The 27,538-nt window shown below is 39.6% G+C and overlaps 1 protein-coding gene and 1 long non-coding RNA gene across 3 annotated transcripts; both read right to left on the reverse strand.

Moving 5' to 3' along the window:
• Positions 1 to 27,386, reverse strand: LOC108095541 (serine/threonine-protein phosphatase beta isoform). 2 transcript variants are annotated; one of them, XM_017196670.2, is made up of 6 exons: positions 26,870 to 27,386; positions 23,898 to 24,350; positions 3,896 to 4,243; positions 3,078 to 3,421; positions 2,579 to 2,713; positions 1 to 2,516 (listed from the first exon to the last, which is right to left on the reverse strand). In XM_017196670.2, the coding sequence occupies exons 1-6, from the start codon at positions 26,919 to 26,921 to the stop codon at positions 2,403 to 2,405; spliced, it is 1,446 nt and encodes a 481-aa protein (XP_017052159.1). In that variant the 5' UTR covers positions 26,922 to 27,386; the 3' UTR covers positions 1 to 2,402. The 2 variants fall into 2 exon arrangements, with proteins under 2 accessions (XP_017052159.1, XP_017052160.1); XM_017196671.2 differs by lacking the exon at positions 23,898 to 24,350 and having other exon boundaries at positions 26,870 to 27,383.
• On the reverse strand, positions 16,046 to 21,737 carry LOC108095542. Its single transcript, XR_001771667.2, has 2 exons — positions 16,268 to 21,737; positions 16,046 to 16,216 (listed from the first exon to the last, which is right to left on the reverse strand). It is a non-coding gene; the product is annotated as an uncharacterized LOC108095542 (long non-coding RNA).
• Positions 27,387 to 27,538: the final 152 nt, after the last annotated feature.

Raw genomic sequence — 27,538 nt, forward strand, 5'->3', positions numbered from 1 at the left:
TAAAGTTGTAATTAATTTTTATTTGATTTTTAATAATAAATATATTTATCTGTTATACGTTTTGTGTTTTCGTATTGCTTTTCTCTCTCTATATTATTCGCATGGGTTTTCCACTGTAGTAATTTCGTATATTTGTTACTTGTATTACTTTTTATATATATATATATACATATATATAAATTCTGGTATGTTTGCATGTGTGTGTGTATTTATATGAAAAATATGTATGCGAATGCAGCTCACAAGCACACACACGAAACTGATGCTGATAATTGGGAGATGTTTTCGCTAATAATCGGGAATAACAACAAATAGGAGAGTGAGAAAACAACAGCTTATGGCTCAAATGCTAATCGCTCCACAGTTCCTTGTTTTTGTTTTTGTTTATCTCTCATCGATTGGTTAAATTTTAATGCAATTAATTGACTTGTTTGCCACCCGCGTTCTTTTTCGATGCATATTTACTTAGAACCACAACATATTCTTGATAAAAAAAATATAATTAATTTAATTTAGTAGCAAACAAAAATATTTCTCAATTTCTTGAAAAGTTCTCAAGCAAGTTTTTAATTTGCAGCTAGATCAATTTAGTTGAAACCGATTACAAAACAAATAAGAAATATGATTACATTTTGAAAATGACAAGTAAGAAAACATTTTAAAAAAACTTTCAATATTTTCTAAATATCTGAGTCGGTTATTAATTAGTTAGTGGTTTCTTATAGAAAGAAATTAGATAAAAATGCTTTGTTAGATCAGCTGTGGTTACTTTAGTTTGTTGTTACAAAATAAACGCATTTCTCGTCTTTCTAATTAGCTTTCGTAAGCCGTATATGTATATCTATATGATCTGTATATATAAACCATTTGTTAGTTTACACTTTCGTTATCGTTTGTTTTATTTTTCTTTTTTTGTTTTGGGAGGCAAAAAAGGCACTATAATCTAATAAGTTACGACGATGAAAAAATTAGTTTTCTCTTTCGTTCCTTCTGTATATACTTATATATTTTCATATATTCACTTCACATTCACTTATTCTCCCTTGCAACATTCTTCAACGCATTCCGTTTCTTATTCGTAAATTAAATATGCACAAAAATTGGTGTTTCAAGTACTCGAAGTAATTCGTTAAATTTAAAATTTGTTTATTTATTCCTTTTCTTTTGTGTGTGAGGCAAGTTAAAGTTAGGTTGGAGTTTTTCTAGGTAAAGTTTAGGCATTGAAAAACAAGCCCCAGTTGTTAAATGCCCAATAACACGTTAACAGTATTTTTTTTGCCACTTAAACTGAGTATAATGACAAACGTAGATGTTAGGGATTAATTCATTTTTTTTTGTTTTATAAATATAATGTAAGCAATAAATTAATTAACCAATGACAAAAAGAACATATATATTTATATTTCTAGATAAATAATAAATAAAATACACACACAGAGTTCAACTGTTTTAAGCTTAATACATAGGTTTTTGTTTCTATAATTTTATCATTTGCTTTCTTAGTTTTTTGATTTTCTTAGATTTTTGTCAGACAAATTTGTAATGCGCACTTAGTTGTTAGGAGGACAACCAAAAATCGTACAATTGCTGCGAATTTTGTAAGCTCGGCGCACGGCCAAAAGTAGAAGTAAACTGATAGCTGTTTTGTCCCACTGTGCAGCCACAAAGGATCTGCACAGTGGTCAGATACTTTGCTTTCTGTTTCTATTTCCTTTTAGTTTTATTTAGGTTTGTTTTCGTTTCTCTCTTGTAGTTATGAATATATAAGTATATCGTATATAGTTTACATTAATAAGCCTATATATAAATTCATTGCTTAACATCGCTGTACTTTTAATTTATTTGTTTATCTGCATGTTTTGGGATTTTAGGTGATGGGGAGCTGCTGTTTTTTTTTTGGGGGGAAGTGGAGGCTTTGTCATCGTTTCCATTCATCGGTTAATCGGTTAATCTGATAATCGGTTATTCTGATAATCGGTTAATCTGATAATCGGTTAATCTGATAATCGGATCAAATGCAGCTATCGACTTAACTTAGGGCCTTCGAGTGTTGCTGTGTCGCTTGTGCAGCTGCCGATGTTATTTGCAACTAGCAGGTACGCGGATAAGGTAAGGTAATCAAGTTGGACACAGATTCCACACCCAAAAAACACACATGCTCTATGTTTACAGATAACGACGGATACACATAAATGTTTAGCTTTATGCACTTGGATTTAGCATGCTTCGTTACTTCGTCAGTTGGTTTTTCGTTTCACACCTTTATAATTTATAACTTGCCCTTCCTTTCTCTGCTCTACATCTCTTTATATTTATATGTATATATATGTGTGTATCTATGTAAAAGTTTACTTCTGTTGTTTGTTGTTGAACCTTTAAGGAAATGGAAGCGGATGGATATATTATTTCTTCTTGTTGGTCGCCAACATTGGGGCGCTGCGCTGCGGTGTTGTGGGTCTCGATGAGTTCATTCCGCTGTACAGATACTTGGCCTTCTTCTCCGATGGTTTCAGGATCTGCCAGAGAATCAGGAGAATAAGTACGGATCAGGTTTGGATGGGTGCAAAGGGTATCTCACCTGGAATGAGCACATGAGCGTGTCGTCCACGGTCATCATGCCGCCGGCGTTGTCGAACTCCCCGCAGTAGTTGGGCGCCGAGAACAGTGTGACCAGCTGACGACGCGCAAAGAACTCGTAGCCGTCCTCCACAACCTGCGAAGATTTAAAGGTTCTAAGTGCTTTCTTCTTGTACTCTGAAGTTAATAACAAGTCCAGCAATTTATTTTATATAACTAAACCTTTTATGGGGAATGTAAATTCCGTTCAAACAACTAGAATCATTTTTGTAACTTTAATTATCATCATAAATAATTTTGAGCAATTACTTTTATTTAAAACTATTTTATTTCAAAATAAATAGTTCATTAAGTTTATTGTGTCTACTAAAGTTATTTAAAAAGCTGTTCTTCTAGTTTTATTGTTATTATTTATATTCAAGTTTTTAAATATTTTATATATTGATGATTTTGCTGAATTCAAAGGAAGAAATCTATCCTTTTCAACTCATTATCCTCACCTGATGCGCACGACAGATCAAATCCAACTCGTGGCGGTTCAAGAACTTGGAGACAACGTCCACGCCGAACGTGAAGCTCACTCCGCGGTCGTTTTCCCCCCATCCTTGAACGTCCTTGTCGGGATCGCTCCACAGGAGGTCGCACAGCAGACCGGTGTCCGGAACGTCCGTGGGTCGCATCAGGCGACGGATCTGCTCCATTCCCTGGAGATCGGGACTCAGGCCGCCGTGGCAGCAGAAGATCTTCTCGTCGATGATCGCGGCAACTGGCAGGCAGTTGAAGCAATCCGTGAAGGTCTTCCACAGCTTTACGTTGTACCGACGCTTGCACTCATCGTAGAAGCCTGCCAAAAGGATAAAGGATTGGGATTACAATATTTCATTACATTTCATTGAAAAGAATTGATTTTTGGATTTTGATTCTTAGGATTTTGATTCCTAGGAAATGATTTAACTGAATGAACTCAAGCTTTAAAATGTTTTCCAAGATCAAACAATACAAAATTCAACATTTCTTTAGATGAAAATTGTTGTATTATTGTTTCTGTCAATTTTTGAATGTTATACAAAATAATAAACATGACTTAAAAATTTGGTTATACTTGAATGTTAATATGCGTACAATACTCATTATTTTATAATCATTGTAAATTGTTTTTAATTAAACAAAAAAATTAAATTTTGATAAAAACTAATTACAATTACATTTTAATAACCGTTGTACTATTTTACTGGCTTTAAAGTTCTAACAATTGTTTGAAACCACATTTAGACATTTACTTCATTTGAATTTAATTAAATTTTTGGACTTCACTCACCGTAAATCCTATTAATACTGGCGCACTCGTGGTTGCCGCGCAACAAGAAGAAGTTCTCCGGATATTTGATCTTGTAGGCCAGCAGGAGGCAGATGGTCTCCAGCGACTGCTTGCCCCGGTCGACGTAGTCGCCGAGGAAGAGATAGTTGGCGGCCGGAGGGAAGCCGCCGTACTCGAATAGCCGCAAGAGGTCTGTGTACTGGCCGTGGATGTCGCCGCAGATGATCAGCGGCGCCTCCAGCTCCAGCAGGATGGGCTGTTGCAAGAAGATCTCGCGCGACTTGAGGCACAATCCGCGCACCTCCGCCTCGGTCATCTGCACCTGTTTGCCCGTTCGGCAGCTGCGCACTGCAATTAAACGGCGAATTAGTGGGCGTGGCAAGTTTTTGAAAGGACAGAGTAACTATGGCTTAGCCTACGCTTGACTGGTTTTTTTTTATTAGCAACAACCGAAGGACGAAGGACGAGCACGACTATCGACGCAGACACGAGGAGACGAGACCACAAATGGAGGACGCTCTTCGGCGGGGAAAGAATGCCACAAGGAATGATCGCAAGCAACTCTGCGTGCAAACTACATCGGGTGTACAGTTGCGCTCAAAACATTAGCGAAGGTGCGATAATGTGTTTTACGGATTTGTTAAATGCTACTAGCCGAAATCTATTAGCTAATCAAATAACAATGTCCTCTTAGCTGTGTACAGAAATTCTACTTAGGTACAAAGCATTTACTAGTTTTTCGTTTGATTTTGTTTAAAAGCACAGTTATTCATATTAGCAGCTTGCAATTGTTTTTAATAGGTCTCTTGTATTTCCTGATTAACACAAACACTTTCATTTGAAATCCTTTTTGTAAGGTAAATTTATTTTACCGTAGAAAAAGCACATTGCAAATATTTCCCCAAACTAAACCCAATATACTCGTACTCCCTGCAGTGAGTGCTTGTTTAAAATGTATATTGAGTCGAAAGTCCGACTAAACCCAATTTACTCTCTAAATGCATTTATTCTGACCGAAACTATATATTGAGTCTGTGTGTGATTTAGTGTGTGTGTGTGTGTATGTATTTGTGTTTGGTTGTATGAGTCACACAATGTGCTACGAATTCCTGTTCTTGAGGATAATTGCAGGTTGTCGCTGCTCGAGGACCATATCTCAATGCCCTGGCCAACAAGTGGGCGTAACCCACTAGCACCACCATCAGCACCACAAGCAGCACCACCAGTACCACCCACCCAACCACTACACCCACTTTTCCTGCAATTAATTTTGTGCGAAAAGCGCTCCAGCCGGGGAAAACGATGATAGTGCTATCCTTTATCCAGGGAATACTCGTACAAGTAGGTCGTCCTCCCATCCTCTGCCAGGGTTTCAGACTGTCAGACTTTCAGGCAGAGTGTGTGTGTGTGTGTGCGCGTGCAGAAAAAATTTAATTAAATTTGGATAGAGCAAAATGCTGGGCCAGCAAGCAGCAGCAGCAGCAGCAGCAGCAGCGCTTGGCTCCGGAAAAAGCCGGCAGCAGACAAGCCCAATCCATTCGTCCTTGCCGTCGCAAAAACGTGGGAAGTTTGTGTGAGCCAACTCTGGATTTGGGTCGAGAGCACTGGCTGTCCCAAAAACGAAATATCGCAGCACCATGTGCCCCAGGATCGGGTGTGGATATGCCATGCCGCCTTTTGCCTGGTTGCCGCTGCTGCTGCCAAGTGAATCTGGGGGCCTGGCCAAAGTGGATTTTACTGGGGAATGAAGTGGGGAAAGGGGTAAAAGGGTAAAAGGGGGTAAAGAGTTGGCTAGCGGAGAGCCAAAGAGCCAATTCCCAGTACGTCAGCATTGCACTTTGCCGCAGCTGTGATTTCAGTAATGGTTAATTAAAATTATCGCACATCGATGGCAACTGAGTGCAAAGGGGATTTAGACTTTAATTTACTGCAGCCACTTTGATTGAATTTTTTTTTTTTTTTTAAAAAGCTACCCCTTCCCCATTAGTGGTGTTTTATGGGTTTGTTTTTAGGATTTATCATTCGTAGGTGGTGCTGATAGATGGTGATAATTGGAAATTGGATTTCCATAATCCGCTTACGCTTAGGTTAATACTGATTTGATAACAATGTTGTAAGCCACTGGCAGTGCAGTGCAATCTTTGAGAGCAGTGATAATAACATCAGTACAAAACTGATAGCCTCAAGTACTTGGGCTTTAGATTAAGCCTTCGTCATATTGGTTGGGAATGCGTGATGTAAGTTGCAATTTTGATAACATTGAGATAGCAAAGTTAATTCCTAGAACATTGTAATAAAAAAGCCACGTTGGTTCCCTTATTGGTAAAATAACTGAATAACTATACACAAACTGTTTGAGGTTCATTACAACAAGATGTTAAATAAGGATAAGAAAGTGTTTATCAGTTAGGTGGGAAAGATTTTTTGAAAGTAAAATGGCTCCTTCAATATAAAATATATTCTTTTAATGTGTTTTTCTAAATGTTTCAACTCTCAGTTGATAGTTGTTCCCACATTTGATATTACCAGCAGAAGAAATCACAGTGAATGTACTTCCTTTCCCCAGGAAGGCGGTAGTTAATCAAATGAAAAAGGGGAAAAGTTCTTTTGCAACCTTTAGCACTTTGGTGCAGCAGCTTGTGCTTAGTGTCAGCATTTTGGCATTAGGAAACCTGGCGAGGATGTGGATTCAAAGGAGGAGGAGGAGGAGGAGGAGGAGGAGGAGTCGGAGGATGAGGAGTTAAACACACTGAATTATGCAAGCCATGGGTTCATGCACTCGCAGAAGTGGAATCCGTTTAAGTTATGCGAGGTTCCTTTCCGGGATGTCTGCTCCTTGCTCCTTGCTCCTTTCTCCTTTCTCCTTTCTCCTTGCTAACTTGGTAACTTGCTATGCTGCTTTGTTGCTGTTGCATACTTTCGGGAGATGTATTATGCAACACACCCAGCAGGGAGACCCAAACTTATCAGGGAATTACTTCCGCGTGTGCATAAATTTCGGAGAGCATCTGCCCCACGTTTGCCAAAGATTGTTATTCAGCTCGCAGGAGAGTGTGTCGCTTATAAAAGAGATTTAATAGCTCAAATAATGTGGGATTAAGTGTATTCTTACATAAAAGTTATAAGAAAACAATAGTTATATGGGTAAAATAAATTTTTCTAACTAACTAAAAGTATTTAAAGTGTGCAAGTTACGATATTTCAATATTTAGTTTGTCACTCTAAATATCTCTTTTATTTTATAATAGAGTAACCATCTGCATAAACGAATTCAGACCATAAATACTTGATGCACTTGAGCACGAATCGCAGTTTCCCTTAGCCCCTCTCCACATTTTTATTATGATTCAATTCTGTTTTTCGGGACAAAACCCCCTTTCGAATATTGTTTACCCGCTCGGGTTTCGATTCGGCGACCCAACTGCGATCCCAGCTGTCATTTGCCTCATATTTGAGCGGCTTTAAGCCCAACACTTTGACACACATGTGCCACAAAAATGCAGAAATGGAGGAAGGGAGGTGCTCTGCTGGGTGGGCTATAGATGGATGGAGAGCGAGTGATAGGAAGCTCTTTATTTTTCATTTTTATGCAAATTTCCGCAATGTTCCACTCCACACACACACACACACACACACACACACACATATATATATATATACCATATATAGAAAACCCGACTGCTGATTCTACTGCTGATTCTCATGATTCTGCTGCCCACTTCCTCGCAGGCTGTCAGGCATTTGTCAGCATAAAGAAGACATCACGGAAAAGGGGGCGTGGCATTCTGGGGGTGGGGGGTCTTGTGGGTAGTGGGTGGTTTTTGTTTGGCTGGGTGGTGCGATGTAACATTATGCGTAAGCAAAAAGACGCGCATGTTTGTTTATCATGCATTTTACATGAGGAGCAGGCAACGCCGCAACGCGCAGACATCAGGACATCAGGACATCAGGACATGGTTACGTGACGAATCCACTCCGAACTCCGAACCACATGGGAGATTCCTTCCTGCCTTCTGCTGTCTACTGTCTACTGTCTGCTGTCACATCTAACTGGTTCATCATGATTAACAAGTCTTAGCCGCCTTCCCCAACCACACAACACAGTTCATCCCTTCCCTCCCTCCGCTTTTTTTTTCCCGGCAATCCACCATCCATCCATCCATCCATCCTTCCCTTCATTATCGCCCCCATTATCCTTTCCCCCCAGGTTCCTTCCTCCATTTCCATATTCTGTGGCCCGCCGCCGCGGACAAATTAAAAATGTAAGAAAACATATGGGCTTTTGAGTGGGACGGGATTTGAATGAGATGCCGCAACAGTTGATGGCTTACTTACGAGCAACTCATCAACTGGGACCAAGAGCATTCCACATACGCTTCATAAGGGATGCGATGTCGTTATTGTATTGTACCAATATCATTGGAATATCAGGATGTGCAACATTTTAATAAGTGGTTTCGATTAGCGGAATTCATTAATGAACACAGCACATTTGAAAAACATTTTGAGATTTAATTATAATAAAATAGAAGGGGTAAAAGTTTTTAAAATGGAGTTAGGTACCTTGATAATACGGTTTATAAGTCCGATTGATAGAAAATAAACAGTTGAGCATACAATTTTGATTTTCGACATGACTTTAATCCATTAATACTTTTTTTTATTAGTAACTTCATGTAGATATAGCAGATCAATCATTAAATTAAATGTGAGCACTCTTTCCATTAAAATAGTAATATATATATAAATGTTCTCAATCCAATAACCATTCCATCATTCCAATTCCATCCTTCTTCAGACAGTTTATGATATTGCTGCCCCGCCTACTCAAAATACCTGCTCCTAACTCAACCCACTCACTTCCGAGGGCACTTCCATTGCGATGCAAGAGTACTTTGCAAAACGGAATCCATCACGAGATTCACAATTTCCCGCAACGCGGAAGGACTCCGGGGACATTTGATGGAGTCGCAGGAGCGTTTGCGTCAGACGTTTTATGACCCGATTAACTCCCAGGAGGTGGATGTTAGCCGTGTTAGCTGTGTTAGCCGGGTAGCCGCGTAGCCGGGTAGCCGGTTAGCCTGGATGTTGGCCAAAGTGGAGCAGCAGCAGCTGCCAGAAGTCAAACACTCGTCGCCCTGCGCACAAAACTTTGCAAACGGAACGAAGAACGAAGCCGGAAGGAGCAGGAAGAGCTCTGAATGAAAATGCTAAGCCATTTAGATAGGAAAACTAAACTGCCGAGATGAAAGTTTGTGGACACAGCAGGCGAATAAACACGACCAACGCGACGAGAGGAATTGCGACAAGATAAGGCGACAGGAAAAGTTTAGCAAGGCAAAAGGCAAATTAAGTGCAAGCAGTTTTTCCTTTTGCCAAAATAATGGAGACGCTGGGCGAAAGATTAAGATACAGATTAAGCTCTGCAACACGCGAAATGGTTAAAGGTTTCTTCAAATCCCGAACCCGAATCGTGTGAACAGATCTCGAATGCGAATTAAACGGCTTTGAAGCCATCGATAATCCTTTGCCACCTTGGACCGTCAAATCGAATTTCCGTTTGCCCATCAAGCTCAAATTGATTCCACACCGCAAATTGAACAGCAATCAAGTCCCGTCACCTCGATTTTCATCTCGTCCTGTCAAGTTTCGACCGCAGACGGATTCATCTATCCATCCATCTATCAATCTATCCATCTATCCATCTATCCAACCATCTATCCAGTGCACATCCGTCGCATTCGGGTTTGCATCGAGTATCTGCAAGGGTGAGCTCACAATTTAATTAAGAGTGTGGTTAACCTATCCGCACCTCTAGGAGCCGCGCTGATTAAAGGTATGAATTGCGGGCGACATCCTAACTGAACACTGAGCCAGCATAATTGTATTTTTAGAGATAATTGCTCTTAAGGATTTGGTTCTCGTCAATTGATAAACATTCTGTTGTTAGAAACTGATTCAAATCGTTTTCATCTTTAACATATAGATTAAATCACGAGGTAATCTTAGGACTTTGGAAAAGTATCTTTTTTAATCATATAATAAATATTAAATTGAACGAAGTTCTATTATAAAATATTTTATTAATATCAGTTAAAGAAAGATTTAATCAAAGAACATAAAATAGAAGTGATTGATGGCAGAACTTTTACAATGTTTTCAATTAATTTTCTTACAAAACACTTCAAAGGTACATTGTTTCTCACAGTGTACTTTGTGTTTGTGGTTAGACGGCGGTCTGAGTCCTATTGTGGGCGAGGTTCAATGTCGAAATCTCGTCCTTTTTGACGCTCTCTACTTCGTAATTGGACCGCCCGACGACCTTTGGCTTTAATGCCTGCCAAAGCAGAATTTCCATGCGGCCCATCAAATGATTGTTGCCCATTAGGCGCCACGCCCACTTCCACTCTTTCACTCGCCCAATTCCACTTTCACTTTCACTTCGACTACCAACTACCGACTAAACACTACCACAATGATGGTAGTCCTAGGTCGTCCTGTGTCCTTTGCGTGCTCAAGTTGAAATCCGAGCAAATGAAGCAAAGATAACAACGACGACAACAACCACAACAATTACAACAACCATTACAACCACAACAACAACAACAACAAAACATCGAGTAATGAACGCCTTTGGCCCGCCGGCCGACTTTGATTAAGGACGAGTGCAAGAAAATTTCGTTTGAAATTTTGAGGTTGCCCTTAAATCGAAAGAAAAAAATACAATTCATTTGCAAATCGGTAATTGTTTCCGTTTTGCATTGACCCACTTTGTGGGTTGGTCAGCGAATCGCTTTCGAGTGCTTGAATTGAAAATGTTTAGCAATCCAAGTTTGCTGCCCATTAAAATGGGAATTCGCCTGATTCGGAAGGAGTAAGCTGGATAATAATCTCTTTTTAACCGATTCCTAGAAGCATTCCCTTATCAAGTGAAATCGGCAACCGGAAGTCTGTTTCTCACCTGCCAACGAACGCAGTTCGTGATTTTAAGTAATTACAAAAATACAAGAAAAGAAATGAAATGAAAAGGGAAATGCTGAAATTGGCGAAATAAACTTTCGTAAATACTTCCGCTCAACATTGACCCACTTGGTGGTGCGGATTAGGCGGGTTCTCTTCGGCCCAAAAGCCATATGCTAAGCGGGTAAAAGAAATACACACATACCAATATATACACATATGGTATATCTTGCGGGAAAATGAAAAGGGTGGACCAAAAGCGAGTCGACACTCATTGGGTAACCAGCTGACCCCCAGTGCAAAACCCGTTCCCTCCTCCCCGCCGAAACTAACGACTTAACCCGGCCCCAAGTTCCATTTAAGCACATTAGCGCTGATTATAACGGCGTTTACATCACACAGCCACAGCAGCGGCAACATTTTTGAGGGTTGCTGCTGACGAGCGACGATGGCAGCGAAAAGGTGCAAAGTTGAGCGGGGCGCACATGGCGTATGCGTAATCCGTTCGAGTAAATATTCAACGCGCAGCGAAGCGAACAAGAAACAAAAAACAAAAAAACAAGAAACAAGAAACGAGAAACTCTGCCATTATAAAAATCAGACGAAAAAAGAAATCCTGCAAATTGTGAAATTAAATTGGGCAGAGAGCTTTAAAATCGAAATCCAAACAAAATGCCAATTGCGGTTGAAAAGATGGAAGTGGAGGCGAATTAGGGAAATTAAACCAAACACCCACAAAAAATTTGTTTAATTTGTGCTGCACAAATTAGCTTCAACGCAACAAAGTGTTGAAACTTTTAGTTCGTTTTCAATAACCAATACACTTCAATGCAAAATTGTGTAAATGTTTACGATTACTCGTTGAAATAAAAATTTCAGACATAAAAGACTAAAACATTTCTTTAAACAAATGCCATTTTTATGCTGAAATCTATTAAAATGCTGCATGAATGGGATTAAGCCTTTATAAATCTTTACAGCTGCCAAAAAACAAGAGCATTTGGTTTCTATTTCTGAAAGATATTATTAAATCGGAAAATGATTTTCCCTAGTTTCTTCCTATTAAGTTGGCTTAGCCAAAACAAAAACATTTCCAAAATTCAATTATTTTCCAAAAGGTTGCAACCAAACTGATATCGTGTCTTGGAAAATAAAAAGCCCATTAAATAAACTATTAGAACCATTTTAATTGAAATCAAGGTACCCCCCGAAATTGATTACAATTTGATCTGGATATTTATAGATCTGGTAGCTGGTAGAACTAGGAATTTTCGTTCGCAATCAAACGCAATTGCAAGCATAAAATATTAACCGAATTCAGCAAATTGATTACAATTCGTTCCGCGTATTTATGGATCAGTGCGAGATAGGAATTTTCATTTGCTGTCGAACGCAATCATAATCATAAAATATTAACCGAATTCCATTTGCAGGAAATGCTTCGCTTGTTTCGTAATTGTTGGCAATCTGGGGAAACTCATGCCACTCAATCGCTCCAATCGAAATAGAAAACGCAAGCACAGGGTTAAAATGGGAATGGGAATGGGAAAAAGCGAACGATGCTTTCTTGAGTTTTTCCCTTTGACCCGTAGAGCATTTCGCTTTCCAACTCATTTCGTAGAACAAATCGAATCAAATCAAATTTGTGCAACTTTCGGCATTCACTGTGGCCATTGGAGCGATCTATTGTATATGTTTGTGCGTTGCCTTGGCGAATTCACGAAATGCACATGGAAAATACAGTACAGTCGCGTGTTCTTTCTACTTCAGTGCGTACCACGTTGCGTATGCGCGCTATTTATAAAAATCAATTTCTGCCTTGGCAGCAGAAGCAGCAAAGAGAAGCAAAGAACGAACTCAAGCCCAAGAAACAGCGACAACATCGCCGTCCCGAATGGCAAACAAACAGAAAACAAACAACGCTGCGAAATAAATAAATAAGACTGTTTAAAGCACGGCAACAACAACAAAAAACAACCAAACAACAAAATAACAGAACAACAAAACAACTGACGAATGGCGAATAAAATCCCGAAGAGGTAAAGGCCGAGCGATTTAGTAGTAGGAAGTTGCCTTGGCTAACTTTCCTTTGTTTGGTTTCATCCACACCATCAATTCCCCATCTGCAACCTCTTCTGTCGTCGCATTCTGGCCATGTGGATGTGGGATTTGGCCGAATACGAAATCTACTTATTGCAAATGATTTTATGTTCATTTCGGGGGTCTTACATGCGAGTGAAACACTCCGTACTTAAGGTAAAAGCAAGTATATGTAAAAATAGTTTCCTTTGGTTATTATCATTTTGATACCCGAATAATATTTTGAGACCCTAATAAAGGATTTATTAATTATAAAACATTGTTTATCCTAGAAACAATTTATAAAAATTGCAATATATATATTTTGAAATTCAAAATAAATTTTGAATAAATGCACAAACTTATACCTCAGCAGTTTAGAATAAAATACATATATTTCCAAGAGTAAATTTCAAAATAAAATTACCCTACTGATTTGTACCTTTTGATTACAAGCCATGCATATGTTGACCTAATGATTCATATTACCATTGAAATACACACGAAGCGATTCGGAATGATTACCATAAGAACATGTCCCCCTTGGGGCATCAGTTTTTCCTCCATTTCCTTTCTTATCTGGCTCGTTTTCCCTTTTTTCTTGCCCTCGAATTTTGCCCGCGTGCCTTCGCAAAGAAACAAACAATGACAATCTGAAAAAGTTCTCGACGCGTGCAACAAAAAAGCAACAAAAAAGCAACAGCAAAAACAACAACAAAAAAGCAGCAACAACAACAAAAGAGCAAGGGAAGGCAGAAAGAATCTTATAAAATAAACATTTATTTTTAGCATATTGCTGCTTGTGCCTCCGTTGCTTTAGTTTAATTTTTTCGACTGTGCTGGCCTGGCCTGGCAAATTGGAAAATGGAAAACTCAAAAAAGCAAAAAGGCAAAGAGGGTGAAGGGGGACGGGGGACGGGGGAGGAGGGAGGGGGAAAGAGGAAGAGGAGGCCAGCATGGCGCTCGGCCAGCCATTGAAAATGCCATATACACACTGCCACTGCCACCGGCACTCTGCTCCCTCTTTTCGCATGTTCCTCCTCCCCTCCTCTTCTCCACTCCCCCTTTCTTTTCTTCCTCTACTTCTCCTGCTCCTCCCCTCCTCCTCCTTTCTCCACTCTCTTCCTCAGTAGGATCGATTTTGTAAGAAGCTCCCTCTGCTTACCCCAAACCCACCGCTGCTCTCCTCTCCTCTCTTCTCCTCTCCTCTACGCTCCTCTCCACTCCTCGCCTCTCCGTTCCTCTCCTCCCCTCTCTTCCTCACTTAGCCAACGAACGAACGAGCTGCCCACCGAAGTTCCACCAACTGCACTCATTTGGCTTGGCTTTGACTGGTCGTCGTCGTCGCCATCGCCTTTGGCTATTTATCGAGCGACATAACTGCAAAACTATAACAAGCCCAGGGATGCCGGCAAAACGAGAGCACCACTGGCAAAGGCACAGACACAAACACAGGCACAGACACACAAAAACAACTTTGACTGATCGACACGTAGAATTACCTCTAGCTGAGAATTCAATATTTTACAATTAAACTAGTTTACAACTCATAAAAAACACCCAAATCGGAAGAAATAGTAACCCAACTAAATTTTAATTTTATAATCAAACAATCATTTTAACAAATATCAATAATAAACTACTCATAAAATCTGAATGAAAACGACTAATAAAGCGACTTTTTTCTTTTCAGAAGAGTAAGATGTGCAAAACTTGAAGTACTGCACTTCTTAAGTGTACTGCATAGTACTTCTTAAGTACCTAAGTGGAATTCTGAAAATCTATGACTAATTTGAAACGGTTTGAGTGAGAATAGAAATAAATAATAAACAAACTTTAGTAAAAAATACAATTGTTTCATTATTTGAATTTGTTGTTTTCAACATAAATTTAAGACCATTTCAAAACCAGATTAAACTTATACTCCTAAATTTTTAGAATCGTTTTTACCCAAGCAAATAAGTTTTTATATAAAAATCAGGGACGTAACTCAATAAATTCGATGCGATTGGATGGTTTTCGAGATGGGGGATGCAGGCGGTGGCATTTACGTCGACGTATTGTTTTCTATATCTGCGAGTGCAAATTCCATTTTATTTACTTGGAGCTTTTGCTTAATTAGCGCCTCGTTATGATTGTGTCGTCGACGCTCGAACGAACGAAGGACAGTCAGACAGTCGGACGGTCGGACGGTCGGGCGAACGGAAGGCGGAAGCTTTTCCCAGTTGTTGTCACCCACCCAGCTCCCCACACCACCACCACCACCGCCACCAGTAAACCACCCAACCACCCACTGAAAACCCCCGGGCACCACTTACTTTGCGGCCGATTCATTTGTCTTATGGTTTGGCATTTTTCCACCGTGTCTTTGTTATTATGCCCTTGTAGACGGTATTATACTCTTAGCCTTATGTTCCTATGCATTCGGGGTGACATCTTTTGACCCTATGAATTATATAGACGCTTTTGATCTTCGCTAGTTAGTAATGCATTTATGTCTTTTCTACGAAAGTCATTTAAAAGCAATAAACCTATATGTTACCTATTATATCTTTTTGTATCAGCCTTACACCACTATATTTTAACGCTGTTATGATATAATAATAACTGTTTGTTAACATGAATTGTTTATTGAAAAAACCTTGTAATTTTATAGTTTTACTATACATTTTTCCTGAAACTGCTAGGGTATAAAAACTTCGACTTGTCAAATGTATCTATCTTTCGTGTTTTTCTTTGCCCGCTGTAAGCGTTTTTCCAACTTATCTTATCGCCAATAATTGGAAGAAACACATGCGTATATCTCGGTCGACCTTAAAAATAGCCATTCCATTTTGACAACAACAAGAAAAACAGCGACAGCGACAGCAACAACAAGTCAACGCAACGAGGAAGAACAAAGACATCGAAGAGCATACATGGCGTATGAGTAATGAGCGTTCCGTGGTTGAATTTCTTGTTTCGTACACATCGGTTCCCTTGATTCGATTCCATTTAACTGAGGGTCGTCGATTAACCCAATTTACTTTTGCCACTTGATTCACATGCTCGAACATCTCTTTCATGTTGAAATTTAAAGAGCTTTTAATAAATAAATAAGGAAAGGGAATGTATCGCTTCAATTAGTATTATTTATTTAAATTCTAAAACTAATAACAACTGAAATCAGTTTAAACTTTTATCATTATCTTCCACTTGACTTTGTTTTGTTATTTATCTCGTTTCGAACTTTTCAATAGTTGACAAATCGCAGGAGAACTTTTTTAATAAAGATAAGAATGCCTGAAAGTATTTCGTGGTAATTAAAGTACGATTAAAAAATGTCTGACTCACTCCCCCGAAATTTTCTACAAACTCAAGTATTGCATAACCAAATTCGCACCTCCTTTTTTTTCTCAGCTTATCTTCATCGAATCGTCCATAAAGTTTTCTTCCCTGGCAGTGTTTATACAATTGGACTGGCAACAATCCCTTTGGGCCGTCGCCCCCGCTACAATTGTTTAAACATTTGCGATGTCTGTTTGCTAATTAACAATCATAAGAAAAACATTGAGCGCAGGCACAGCAAAAGCACCAAGAAAAACAAGATCCGCCCTTTAAAAACGCTCCACATTCTCTCGGTTTTCGCCGCCAAAGTTTTTGTGGGTGGTGAGAAAAACAATATAAATTTTCATTTAATTTACATTTCGCCTTGAAATTTGAATTTTGGTGTCAGGAAATTAACGGTTTGCTTGGCTCTTCAGTTTTTATTGCCGACCTGGCAAACTTTTCGTTTCCAAACAACCAAACAAAAACAAAATAATGGTTTAGCACATCTGGATTGAGATTAGTGTTATGTAAAAAGTTCTGGAGATTTTCCATGAAATTTTAAATCCTACTCCCGTGTTATCTATAAAATAGTGAACTGCTAAGCTCTCTATCATTTATTTATAATTTTTTTTAAGGTTATCCTTCAGTCTGCAACTTTGACATGCACTTGCTGGCATTTTGTTTTGTTTTTCATTGAATTTTCACTTTTTGACGCTGTTTAATTTTTCAACATCATTCGGGACAGTTGAGGTGGGCAGTTGGTTGGGTTGGTTGTGGATGGTGTGGGTGTCGACGGCATTGAAGCTGTCCAACGCAGGTGTTTTCGCCCCTTTTTCCTCCCAGTGTGGCCATCGCACAAATTAATTGAATTTGTTTGAGTTACATTCGCTGAGGTGATGTGTTAAGTTTGGCATTTAAGGACACTTCAAATTGGGGAATACTTTAAGAGGAATCTTTAAACATTCATAGGAATTAAATTGTCAGATCCTTTCTTAATTTGTTCCCATTTGAATTTCAGAGAACCACTGACTGTTGGCCACATTTGGCAATGATTCCGGTTTTGGCCGGAAAGAAACCCGAGACATCTGCTTTTTTCCCCCATTTGTCGGGCCACGCCCTCTCATATCCGCCTTTTATGGGCATTTAGGGTGTATGTGTATAAGTGTGTGTGTGTGTGTGGTCGATCAAAGGTCAAGGCACATGGCAAATTTATATCGTCCCAACTTTTTCGGGGCTTAAAAATGAGTGGAGAAGTACCTCAAATTCGCTGGCAGCACGTGCAGCCATAGATGAGTTGTACTTCCAGCAGGTGAACCAAGATGATGGGGTGGCAATAAGCCACTCGAAAAGTTGAGCAATCGAGGTGGAGGCAAAACCAGTGCAAGGACAGCTGACAGCCGGCCAAAAATGCTGAAGGAAGCGTTGATTGAAACCGAAATTTCGACTGCAACTTGATGAGCTGCCGGTTGAAGTGAGAGAAACTTGCCGAAAGTGCGAAAATTAAGATGCTGGAATGAAGCTAGATTTGATTTCCTTTCGGAGAAAAGCCAAACAAGAATTGGTTATAATAAAAATGTTATAACCGACAGTATTTAGGTAACACGGCTCCCAAAGTGCCAATATAAAAACTAACATTTTGCAATATAAATAATCATAGATCATCCCAAGTTTCTTTACTTGCAGATACATTTTTATTTTATCTGATGTCCAACAATCACAGACAAATTTGCTTCTATTAAAATATATTATCTTTAGATAAACCTTTGCAAAAGGATTTTCCAAAAGCAAACGATCCATTTCCGCCGGTTTTCCCTAGAGTCCATAAGCCATGTTTTGCACATCGCCATCAGATTGCGACATTTAGCCCAGTTTACACCCTTAGCAACTCTTTCTTTGGAGAAAACTGTGTTGATTTATATTTTCATAGCTCTCTGGCTCATGAATTTCGCAACAAGAGGGAGGACGGGGTCGTCGTGTAATGCCAATAGGCATTAAAATTGCATGCACACAAAAGTATGCAATGGACACAGCGCCAACGAAAGGGTAAAGGGTTTTCGAAAATGTGTCAGCAATTATAACAACTGCAAAAGGAACTGACAAGCTCTTAGTTAAAAGATGAGACAGGCTAACAAACAGAGGGAACTGGAAGATAGTTCCATTATGGAAATACTTTGAATTTAAATACAAAAGTAAATACAAAGTTCAACTTGAGCTACGCACAAAACTAGGGTTCAAGATAGAACGGATTTATTATAAAGTTTAAGTTAAACAAATTCTAAAAATAGAAATAGTAAGCAATGTAAAAGTTTCCAAAGGGAAAACTCTTTTGATACAAAAGATACAATCAATAAAATATACAAAATACTTAAGCCCTTAAAATATTTCGCAATTGTCCCACAAGTTCTGAATATTTCTGCGCTATTCTTGAGCGACTTTCCCCCACATTCCATTCACACCTTGGGCCATAAATCGGTGGCCCGAAATTATGCCATTGCCCGCCTATTCCAAGCTCAAGGACCTCAGTCCCTTCAACCCCTTGAAGTATGCAACAGCCATTTGCAACTCCGACGAGCAGAGATGGCCGAACAATAAAAAACAACTTACAATGCTAAACAAGCGAATGGCGCCGCAAAATGGAAAGCGAAAATGAAGAAAAAAAAATAAACTAAGCCAAAAGGTCAAATGTATTATTAAGCTGCCGCTCTCTATGTGTTTGTATATATATATGTGTGTGTGTGTGTGAGTGTGTTTCTTGGGTGTGTTTCTCGGAAAGTAAACGAGAAATTGAAATTTTTTTTTTTGGGTCAAATGGTCAGGTTGTTCTAGCAAGAGGCCCCTTCCCCCTTCACTTCCCCCCTTCCATCCACCTGCTTTCAGCGGTGGTGACCTTCAAAATTTTGGCCGAGTATCCTGTTAAGCCCTCAAGTATCCTTTTAGCCAAGACCCACACACATGTGTACGTGTCATTAGATACAAATATTTTTTTTTTTTTTTTTTTTTTTTTTGCGCCACTGGCAATTCGTTTTCCCTTTTTCGCCCATTCTACTGTTTGCCGCTCGCTTTTTATTTGCCAAGTGCACGCAATGTGACAAAACGTGGGCGGTGGGTGGCTAGGTGGGTGGCTGGTGCTCAGGTGGGCGGAGTGGTTCAGGTGGGTGTTGAGCGACGACAACGGTGGCTTTGGACCCTGGTGAGAATTATAGTGTCACATTATATAACGTGCCATATACGTGTGTGCTCGTACAGAGAAACAAAAATAGATCCAGATGCACAGGGGAAATGGGGAGAGCGCGGCAACACCATAATTAAAACACTTGCAGTTGTGGTATTAACTGTAGCCTGTGGCTAACTGCCGCTTACTGCTGTTCTGCACTCTACACTGCGAGAAAAAACACGAATCGGGATTACCCAGCACTAAATTATTTGGATAAATCCTTCCATAACGCCAGGTGTGTGGTTAAGAGGGTATATTTATAGGTTAAAATAAGTACATATATACCTTTTAAATTAATACAATACAATACTGTATTGGTTACTTTAAATAAATTAACATTAGTCTTGATACATATTAAATTGTTCGTTGAAAACTAAATTCTTTTAGTTAAAACTGATTCATTTCATTAACTCACCTCAAGAAATCAGAATTAGTCTTCACCCGGAAAAATCTAATTGTGATATACAGTTTTCCCTATTTCAATAAATCCCACTCTGTATGAATATCATAAAGAGTTACATATCTGTAAATTACAAGCGTAATCTGCGAATCGGAAAAATAAAAAACACCTTAGGGACAAGTGTGGATTCGGACTTTGGTTTTACTGTGCTCAAGCATGCATGAAGCCAGCGCTCTGTTCTGTTGTTCTTTTTCTTCCGTTTTTTCAAATTAATGAACTAACTTTTGATGTCCACCCACCGCCCCCTTCTGATCACCCCGTACTTCCCCGTCTATTTCGCTGCGCTCTCTACTTACCAACTACACACTACATACATATATGCGATTATGGATGCAGGCCAACTTTTTTTGGTTGTTTCTTTGTTTGTTTTTTTTTTTTCGGTTTCTGTTTCGTTGGGTTTTCCACCCGGTGTTTATGACACTTGACTGGACTAGCGGTTAACACAATTAAACAAGTCGAGGGAGGTGGAAAAAGAAAACCGTCAGTTATTAAGAAATATATTTCATATACATAGAAATAAACTAAGAGGTTACTTTCAAAAACTTATTGAAACCAAACAGGTTTTCAATCATGCTTTGCAACTATGAAAATATTATAATATGATATAATTATTTTCTCATCTAACAATCTTACTCCATACAAAAACTAGCATGCTTATCTGATCAACTAATCAAAAACGCATATACTCCTAAAATAAAAAAATATATTTATAATTTACTAAATCATACCAATTGTTAAAAAAAAAAAAACAACCTCACAAATCACTTTTTAACCTGGAATAAATAGAACACTCAAATGACGTAGTAACTAGTACTTATTTATCTACCCTCGTTTGTACTTGCGTCAAAGGAAAAGCCGGTGCCGGATTTCAACTGAAGCAGCTCTCATTACCCACTATCCACTATCCACCATCCATCGCCTGAATCTAAGCCCGCCACCCGTATCTCGGTGCCCTCTGAATGTGCCAAAAGCCGATGGCGAAAGCTAATCAAAAACCACTTAAATGGAAACGGAGGCATTAGCAAACCTTTCCACCGATCGCCCAATTCAATACCAACCAACCAACCAACCAGCCAGCCAAGCCAAAAGCCCTTTGCTAACAGAATCAGAATCAGAATCACCCAGCACGCAATGGCATTTATCGCGAGTATTTGCTTTCGGGTCCTAAACCATTACTGCTAGGCTCTTCTCCTTTGCCGGATTGGAATTCTCTTCGCTATTATTATTATTATGCCTCGCTGATTGACTCAAGTGAAGGTTATGACATTCAAATTACATTTTCAATAAGCTTCGCGCGCTAATCAAACAAACTTGAAGAGATTCATTCCCAAGAACAAGAATAACCTATATCGACATCTAGATACCCATTATCTATAGTTGCCTCTCTTAAAAAAAGGGAGTATCAAGAAATTTAATGTTTCTTTTTGCAACTATAGTAAAATATTAAAAATTCTATGCTTCGAAAATGTTTATAAATTAAAATTACATTCAAACTCTAATGTGTTTAAGTTTCCTTTTATTGAACGGTTAATCTTCACATATAAAAATAACTTCTATAAAAAAGAATAGCTTTTACAAGAATCATCTCTCTCTTTGAAAAGAATAATCTGAATTAAAATGTTTTGATTCAGATGTAATGCTATTTCCATTCGAATCAGCATCTTATAAATCTTATAAATTTATACGAATGCTTTCTCAAACGCAAAGTATCTCAGTTTTTCGCAAAAACTACGGGGAATGTAATCACACGACGGCAGAAGCGATGAAAACCCTGGCATGTGAGGGCATTTCGAACGACTTTTGGCGACATCGACGACACACGAGAAAGCTATGTAGATGATGGGAATGACATACGAGCGGGTCTGGGGAGGAGGATCCACCAACTCAATTATACAAATATTATACAAACATTAGAAATGCATCAAAATAACGAAGGATATTTGTCAAGGCACGGAACGGAACCCTTGGGGAGGCCACCGACTCACGACGTCTATCACTGGGACGACAAGGATGACTCGGCACTGACTTTTCCGCTGGAGGAACCGGGGAAAACGGAGAAAAGCGAGCCTTGGCACACTCTCCAAGGCACCAGCACGTGCGAAATGGGGGAAAAATGGGACAACAGGCCAATCAATAACACTGTGCAGCATGTAACATCGAAGGGGGGACAACACTTACTTTACTTGGGGTTAAGGTTTCCCCTTCGGTCGACTTGGGGTTAAGGCTCTGGCATGATAATTGCGATTTTTCGAAGGTGACTTGTTGCTGTACGTTTCCCGGGCATTTGGAAAACGTTTGCATACTAACTTGGGTTCAAGTTCAAAGAACTAACGTCGAAATCATAAAGAAAATAATTATTATTTTATGCAGTGTATTCAGATTTTTCATGCCTAATTTTAAGATCCTTAATTACCTACTGCAACTAATATAATTTTACTAGGAAATTCAGTCAAGAAATGGTTACCAATTTCTTATAACAAAATAAATATACAGCAATTTTGTTTTGCTGGTAACCAAACCCCCACAAACTGGTAAATAAACCCCCACGAGTTTTGTCTTCGCTTCCTGATTTTGTATATTAACAATTTGTGCACTCAGCGCCAATCAAATTTGATATAGTTTATGACTATTTTTTATCACCCAGAAGCAGTGCACTTGTTTGTTATGTCGCGTGTCAAATTCAACGAGATTCATTTTAGACAGCTATTTTCCCCCTTTCCTTTCCCCCTTTTCCTCTCCCCTGTTTTCTCCAATGTTCCCCAATCCCCCAATTCTCATCCCAATTTGCAACCCTTTATTTATATAATTTGTTTCGCATTACGTTTGACGATAGTGGATTTTGCGTCGTGTGAAAACAATTAGATGAAGGCAATTTGGGTTGTGGCTTATACTGGGGGCTTGTGGGGGGGGGGGAGGGGTAACTGGATTGATTTCATAACACACATATATTTATTTATTTGTAGAATACTATATATGTACCTAATCGGGGCAGGCGGTGTTGGTCAAGCGTTGGCACTGACATTGCGATTGCAGTTCCGGAAAAGTAAACAGTAACCGAACACCAAATCATAAATATTATTTCTTATCCCCATATAATAGTTGTTTACAAATATTTTTGGGTGAACGGTGCCAAGCGAAACCCTTGATACTGCGAATGTCGTTCAAATTGTTCATTCAAGGAATTGCAATCTCAGCAATATCTTGTAACACTAACCACGAGTTTTGAATTTAGTTAATAGGATGAGTAACAAGAAGTTGTATGTTTCTTCTTAACCCTTTGAAAATGCATTTAACTATTCCCCTGCCAATTTTACTCGCAATATCAAATCCTATATCTTTAGTAATAATTGATGTTACATTTTAACAGAAAACGTACTGAGAAATTGTTCATTTTAAATTTAAAAGTGGCTGCCAACTAAAGTTTAAGTAGCATTTAAAGAATACAACTTATGAGTGGTATTTTCCTACCGATTCAGTTTTACTTCCTGGGAATGAGTAATAAAATTGTCTTATCAATGGGTTTTACTCGTGAAGGCTTAGTTATGAAACGAGTAATGACATTGCACGAAAGCAATTTTGCGCAGTGTACCCAAGGACAGTGCTGTTTGAGTGGATGTATGTATTGCTTATTGGTTCGAAATTGCATCCTTTGTGCTGCTTCCCAAGCTTTTAGGCGTGTGACAAGCGAGTGAGCTGGCCGTAAAGTGATAAGTGTGGGCTGACTGATTGGGGAACAAGCGCCAGAGGACCTCTTTTAGTGACAAGAAGGGAGGGGGGAAGGTGGCGGAGGGGGAGTGGCGACGACAGCAGGCTACTTAGAGTACGAATCATGGTCGTGCCTTTTTTGGTGGGGTTTCTTGTGAAGATTGTGGTCTTGGATGCGCCGCTTTATGGTTTACTTTGCACTGGAGTGGAATGGAATACGAAAATGATGATCAACCAACATCAACAGTGATCAAGATTATTTTAGGTGGTAATACCAAACTCGGCGACGAAAAAGTCGCGCAGTTTCAATCTGGATTTCTTGGGCTCCTCGCGCGGATGATGGACGGTGATTTGGTCGCCATCGGCGGATATCATCGTCTCGCTGGGCGGCGATATCGAGTACTGTTGCAACAGCCGGCGCTGCTGTTCGGTGAGCTCTTCCAGCGGATCGTAACTGGACCCCGATCCGGATCCTGATCCGGATCCAGCCCCCAATCCCGATCCCGATCCAGAGCCCGTTCCCGATCCTAATCCCGTTCCCGATCCAAAAGAGGCCGCCAGAGCGGAGTAACTGCTGCTGGACGTCGGCGACGATGCGGAAACGGCGGCTGCGGCGGCGGCCGCTGAAGCGGTAGCAACGGCAGCGGCCGCTCCGCCAGCGGCGGCCAATTGTTGAGCGATTAGCAGCTTCTGGGCGTGCTCTTCGGCCTCTTTTTGCTTTTTGAAGTCTTGCCATGGATACACATATACATATTTATATATATATATATAGATTCGTAACGAAACACATACATAAAACTGGGCGGGGGAGGAGTGGGTGTTTGGGCAGCGGAAAAAATAACATAAAATAAGTACACACAATGGAGTGGGCGGGGGGCGAGCGAAAGTTTCCATCCTTCCCGGAAAAAAAAGCGGAGAAAAACACTACAGTCAGCCCGCCCGGCAAAAGTGCCTTAAAAATTCAATTTCAATTTGCAATTTGACAAATGAAATTTCTCTGCCGCCGCCTGCTGCTGGTGACAGAGCCTGATGACGCTTCATAGATCAGAATTAATGACATTTTTGAGGGGCGGAGAACGGGGCCGCAGTGCCATGACCTAGCCCACTCGATGACCTTGACAAATGGTTGGGTCTACCTCGGCCATTTCGCCCAATTTGTCTCTCTTTCTCTCTGTCTCTCTCTCTTTCTATTGCTCATCTGCTTTGTCATCTGAGAATGGTTTACTGCACACGCAGTGGACACTCGGTAACTCTAACTTTCGGGATAGAGAAGTTTATTTGTATTTGTGAATAAAAATCATTTAATCTATTTTATTGTTTTTCCTATGCAAATTTAAATATAAGTCATGTTTCTCTTTCCTAAATTCATCAGAACTGTTGGTGAATACAGCAGATATTTTTTTTGACATAACTTTACTATATATCTTAATCCTTCTTTATTTAATGAGTAACATTTGTATTCCTATTCTTGTACATTTCCGTTCTCAATTTCTCCTCAGAGAGGAAACCTTTTCTATTTAATCCTAGTGACCACTGTAGTTGGGTCGTGTCATCTCGTGGTAAGACAAAAAGTGAAACCGAAAGACAGAATCGGACGCGGAAAAGGGAAACTCATTGCGGAAATGGACAAAACCGAAAATCGCAATGTCCAAATGCAATTTTCCCGTCGGCCAGAGCCAAAGCCAAGTGGCGGTGCCCTGCCCCCTGAAAAGCAGCCATTCCTGGCATCTTCGACATTGGCTGACACTTGCAAAACGAGACAAGCGCTAAGCGGCTTAAGCAACCCTCGCAGATGGATGTGGGAAGCAGCAGGGAAACCGAAACCGAAGGGAGGTTGCAAAAATTTAAACTATTTAGCGCTTTTACGCTTTGCAGGAAGGTTGCATGATGACGCCGATGGCACAACCCCTGCCACGCTTACAGTAAATATCGACTATAGCAGTCCCTATAGCAAATCACACCTCACACACATTAACAGTTAAACAGATTCAAATTGAGCCATACATACGTTCTAAACTAATTATGCAATTCTTGTAAATAGTTATTCGGTTCCTATTCAACTTTCAAACACGTTCAAAAATTTGATAATTTTAATTATAATTATTTTACAAAAACCGGTGCTTTTTTCAAGATATCGGATCCACCAAAGGATACAAAAGTGAATACAAAAAGTGAATAGACATTCCAAAGTTAGCCTCCGCAACTGTTTTCAATGAATCTTCTAAATAATTCAGGTTCGAAAGATGTTTGATCTTAATTTGCGGACATATGTTTTGGGCAAAACATTTTGAAGATTTTCTTGTTGATATCTCCAAGTCTAAGTGGACATGAAAATACGGAAATGTGTTCAAAAATTAATTATTTAATACCATTTTCATAGAATGAACTTTCTGTCGAAAACAGATATTTTAGGTTTGCTCAATGGTACGCCTACATAATAGGAGATAGCTTTTAGTAATGTTTATTCTACAATTTGGGAATTTTAAATATTGTTTTGGCCCGGATACAGCCCAAAATTTGTTTTGAAAATCTTCGAATCTATATATATATTTTAACAGATTTATTTGAAATTTGAAAATTGAGTGGGTGGGAATTCGTTTTAAGCATAAAAGGTATACAAATGCATTGCCCAATTGGAAGGCTTTAACAGTTATTTTTCTGAAAATCGGCCGTGACACGATCGGTGGTCCCTCCCTAACGGTCAGTGGGGCCCCTACGCCGCTAAGCTCCTTATCGAGAACTCATGTGATTCCGTTCCTTCCCCGGCAATTTCATAGCTACATATTTTTTGAATCACACCCGCAGTTATCAGCTCGATGACGTCATTGGGCATCCAATATATAGGCGAAAACTAATATAAACCAAATATCATTGGGAGACAGTCGTAAGCAGAGAGAAAGAGATAGCACGACTAACAGCACGATCACTGTTAGCGTTATGTAAAGGCTAATGAGCGTAACAGTATGTGACTGTTGTTGTTTTCCGAGAGGAGCAATGAAAATCAATTAAAACTAATTGATTCAAGAGTCAAATTCAAACGGTTGCAGCGGCGGCGGCGGAGAAAGGGGTGAAGAGAAGAAGAGAAAAACTACTGTCATTTAGGCGAACAATGTGCAATAATTAGAAAATGCAATCGCTCGCACACACAAACACACTGATAAACTGGGTTGTAAATTAAAATGGGGGTAAGGACAGGGGCGTGGGTGGTGGGATAGGAGGTCCGAAAGGGGTCACGTTTTTTACTTACTCTCCAGCAGCCGCTGTATCAAACTGTCCACATTCAGATCGAAGTCGCCCATTTTTCAGCAGCTAAATTGTTCTTGGCCGCGTTTTGTTGTTGTGGCCAGCTGTTCCAGAATTCCGATCGGAATTTTTGGCGCAACAACTACACACGCACACACGCACGCACACAGCGACGCCCGATTGCTTATATACTTTTGTAAACAACAATTTTCGTTACCGTTGCTGTTGTTTCTCTCTTTCTTAATTCTTTTTTCTTATTTGCCGCAAAAGGCAATTTCACTTTTTCGTTTCGGTGGGCCGCTAGTTCACTGATTTTCCACGAGGAAGAACAGAAAAAAAATACAAACGGCGCTCGATTTTCGGTGCTACGACTCGACCGCAGAACGGTCAGTGAGTGTTAATAATGTGGGGCTAAGAAATCGGCTTAACTGGGAATTTGTGAACACCGCAGTTTCTTTTCTGGGTTTTTCTCCGCCAAAAACAACTCGTCAGACTCCAGTGTGACCAGATTTTGAAATGGCTTTCTCCCGGTGGCTCTTCTCTTTGACTGCCCAAAAATACTAAAATCCAGTGCTGTCTAATTTTCCGCGCAAAGCTGTATTCTTGCACCTAGTTAAATATCGGTTCGAAAATCGGATTCGCCAGTTATGAATGGCGGTAAAACGTTTAAAAG

Source organism: Drosophila ficusphila, unplaced genomic scaffold (assembly GCF_018152265.1).
Source record: "Drosophila ficusphila isolate 14025-0441.05 unplaced genomic scaffold, ASM1815226v1 contig_198, whole genome shotgun sequence".
NCBI lineage: Eukaryota > Metazoa > Arthropoda > Insecta > Diptera > Drosophilidae > Drosophila > Drosophila ficusphila.

Coding starts and splice junctions, on each gene's coding strand:
- LOC108095541 (XM_017196670.2), bottom strand. CDS start 26,921: ATGGGCGACTTCGATCTGAATGTGGACAGTTTGATACAGCGGCTGCTG. Junction 3,422..3,895: donor CAGTATTAATAGGATTTACG/GTGAGTGAAGTC, acceptor TCCTTTTGGCAG/GCTTCTACGATGAGTGCAAG. Junction 2,714..3,077: donor TGATCTGTCGTGCGCATCAG/GTGAGGATAATG, acceptor AAATCTTCGCAG/GTTGTGGAGGACGGCTACGA.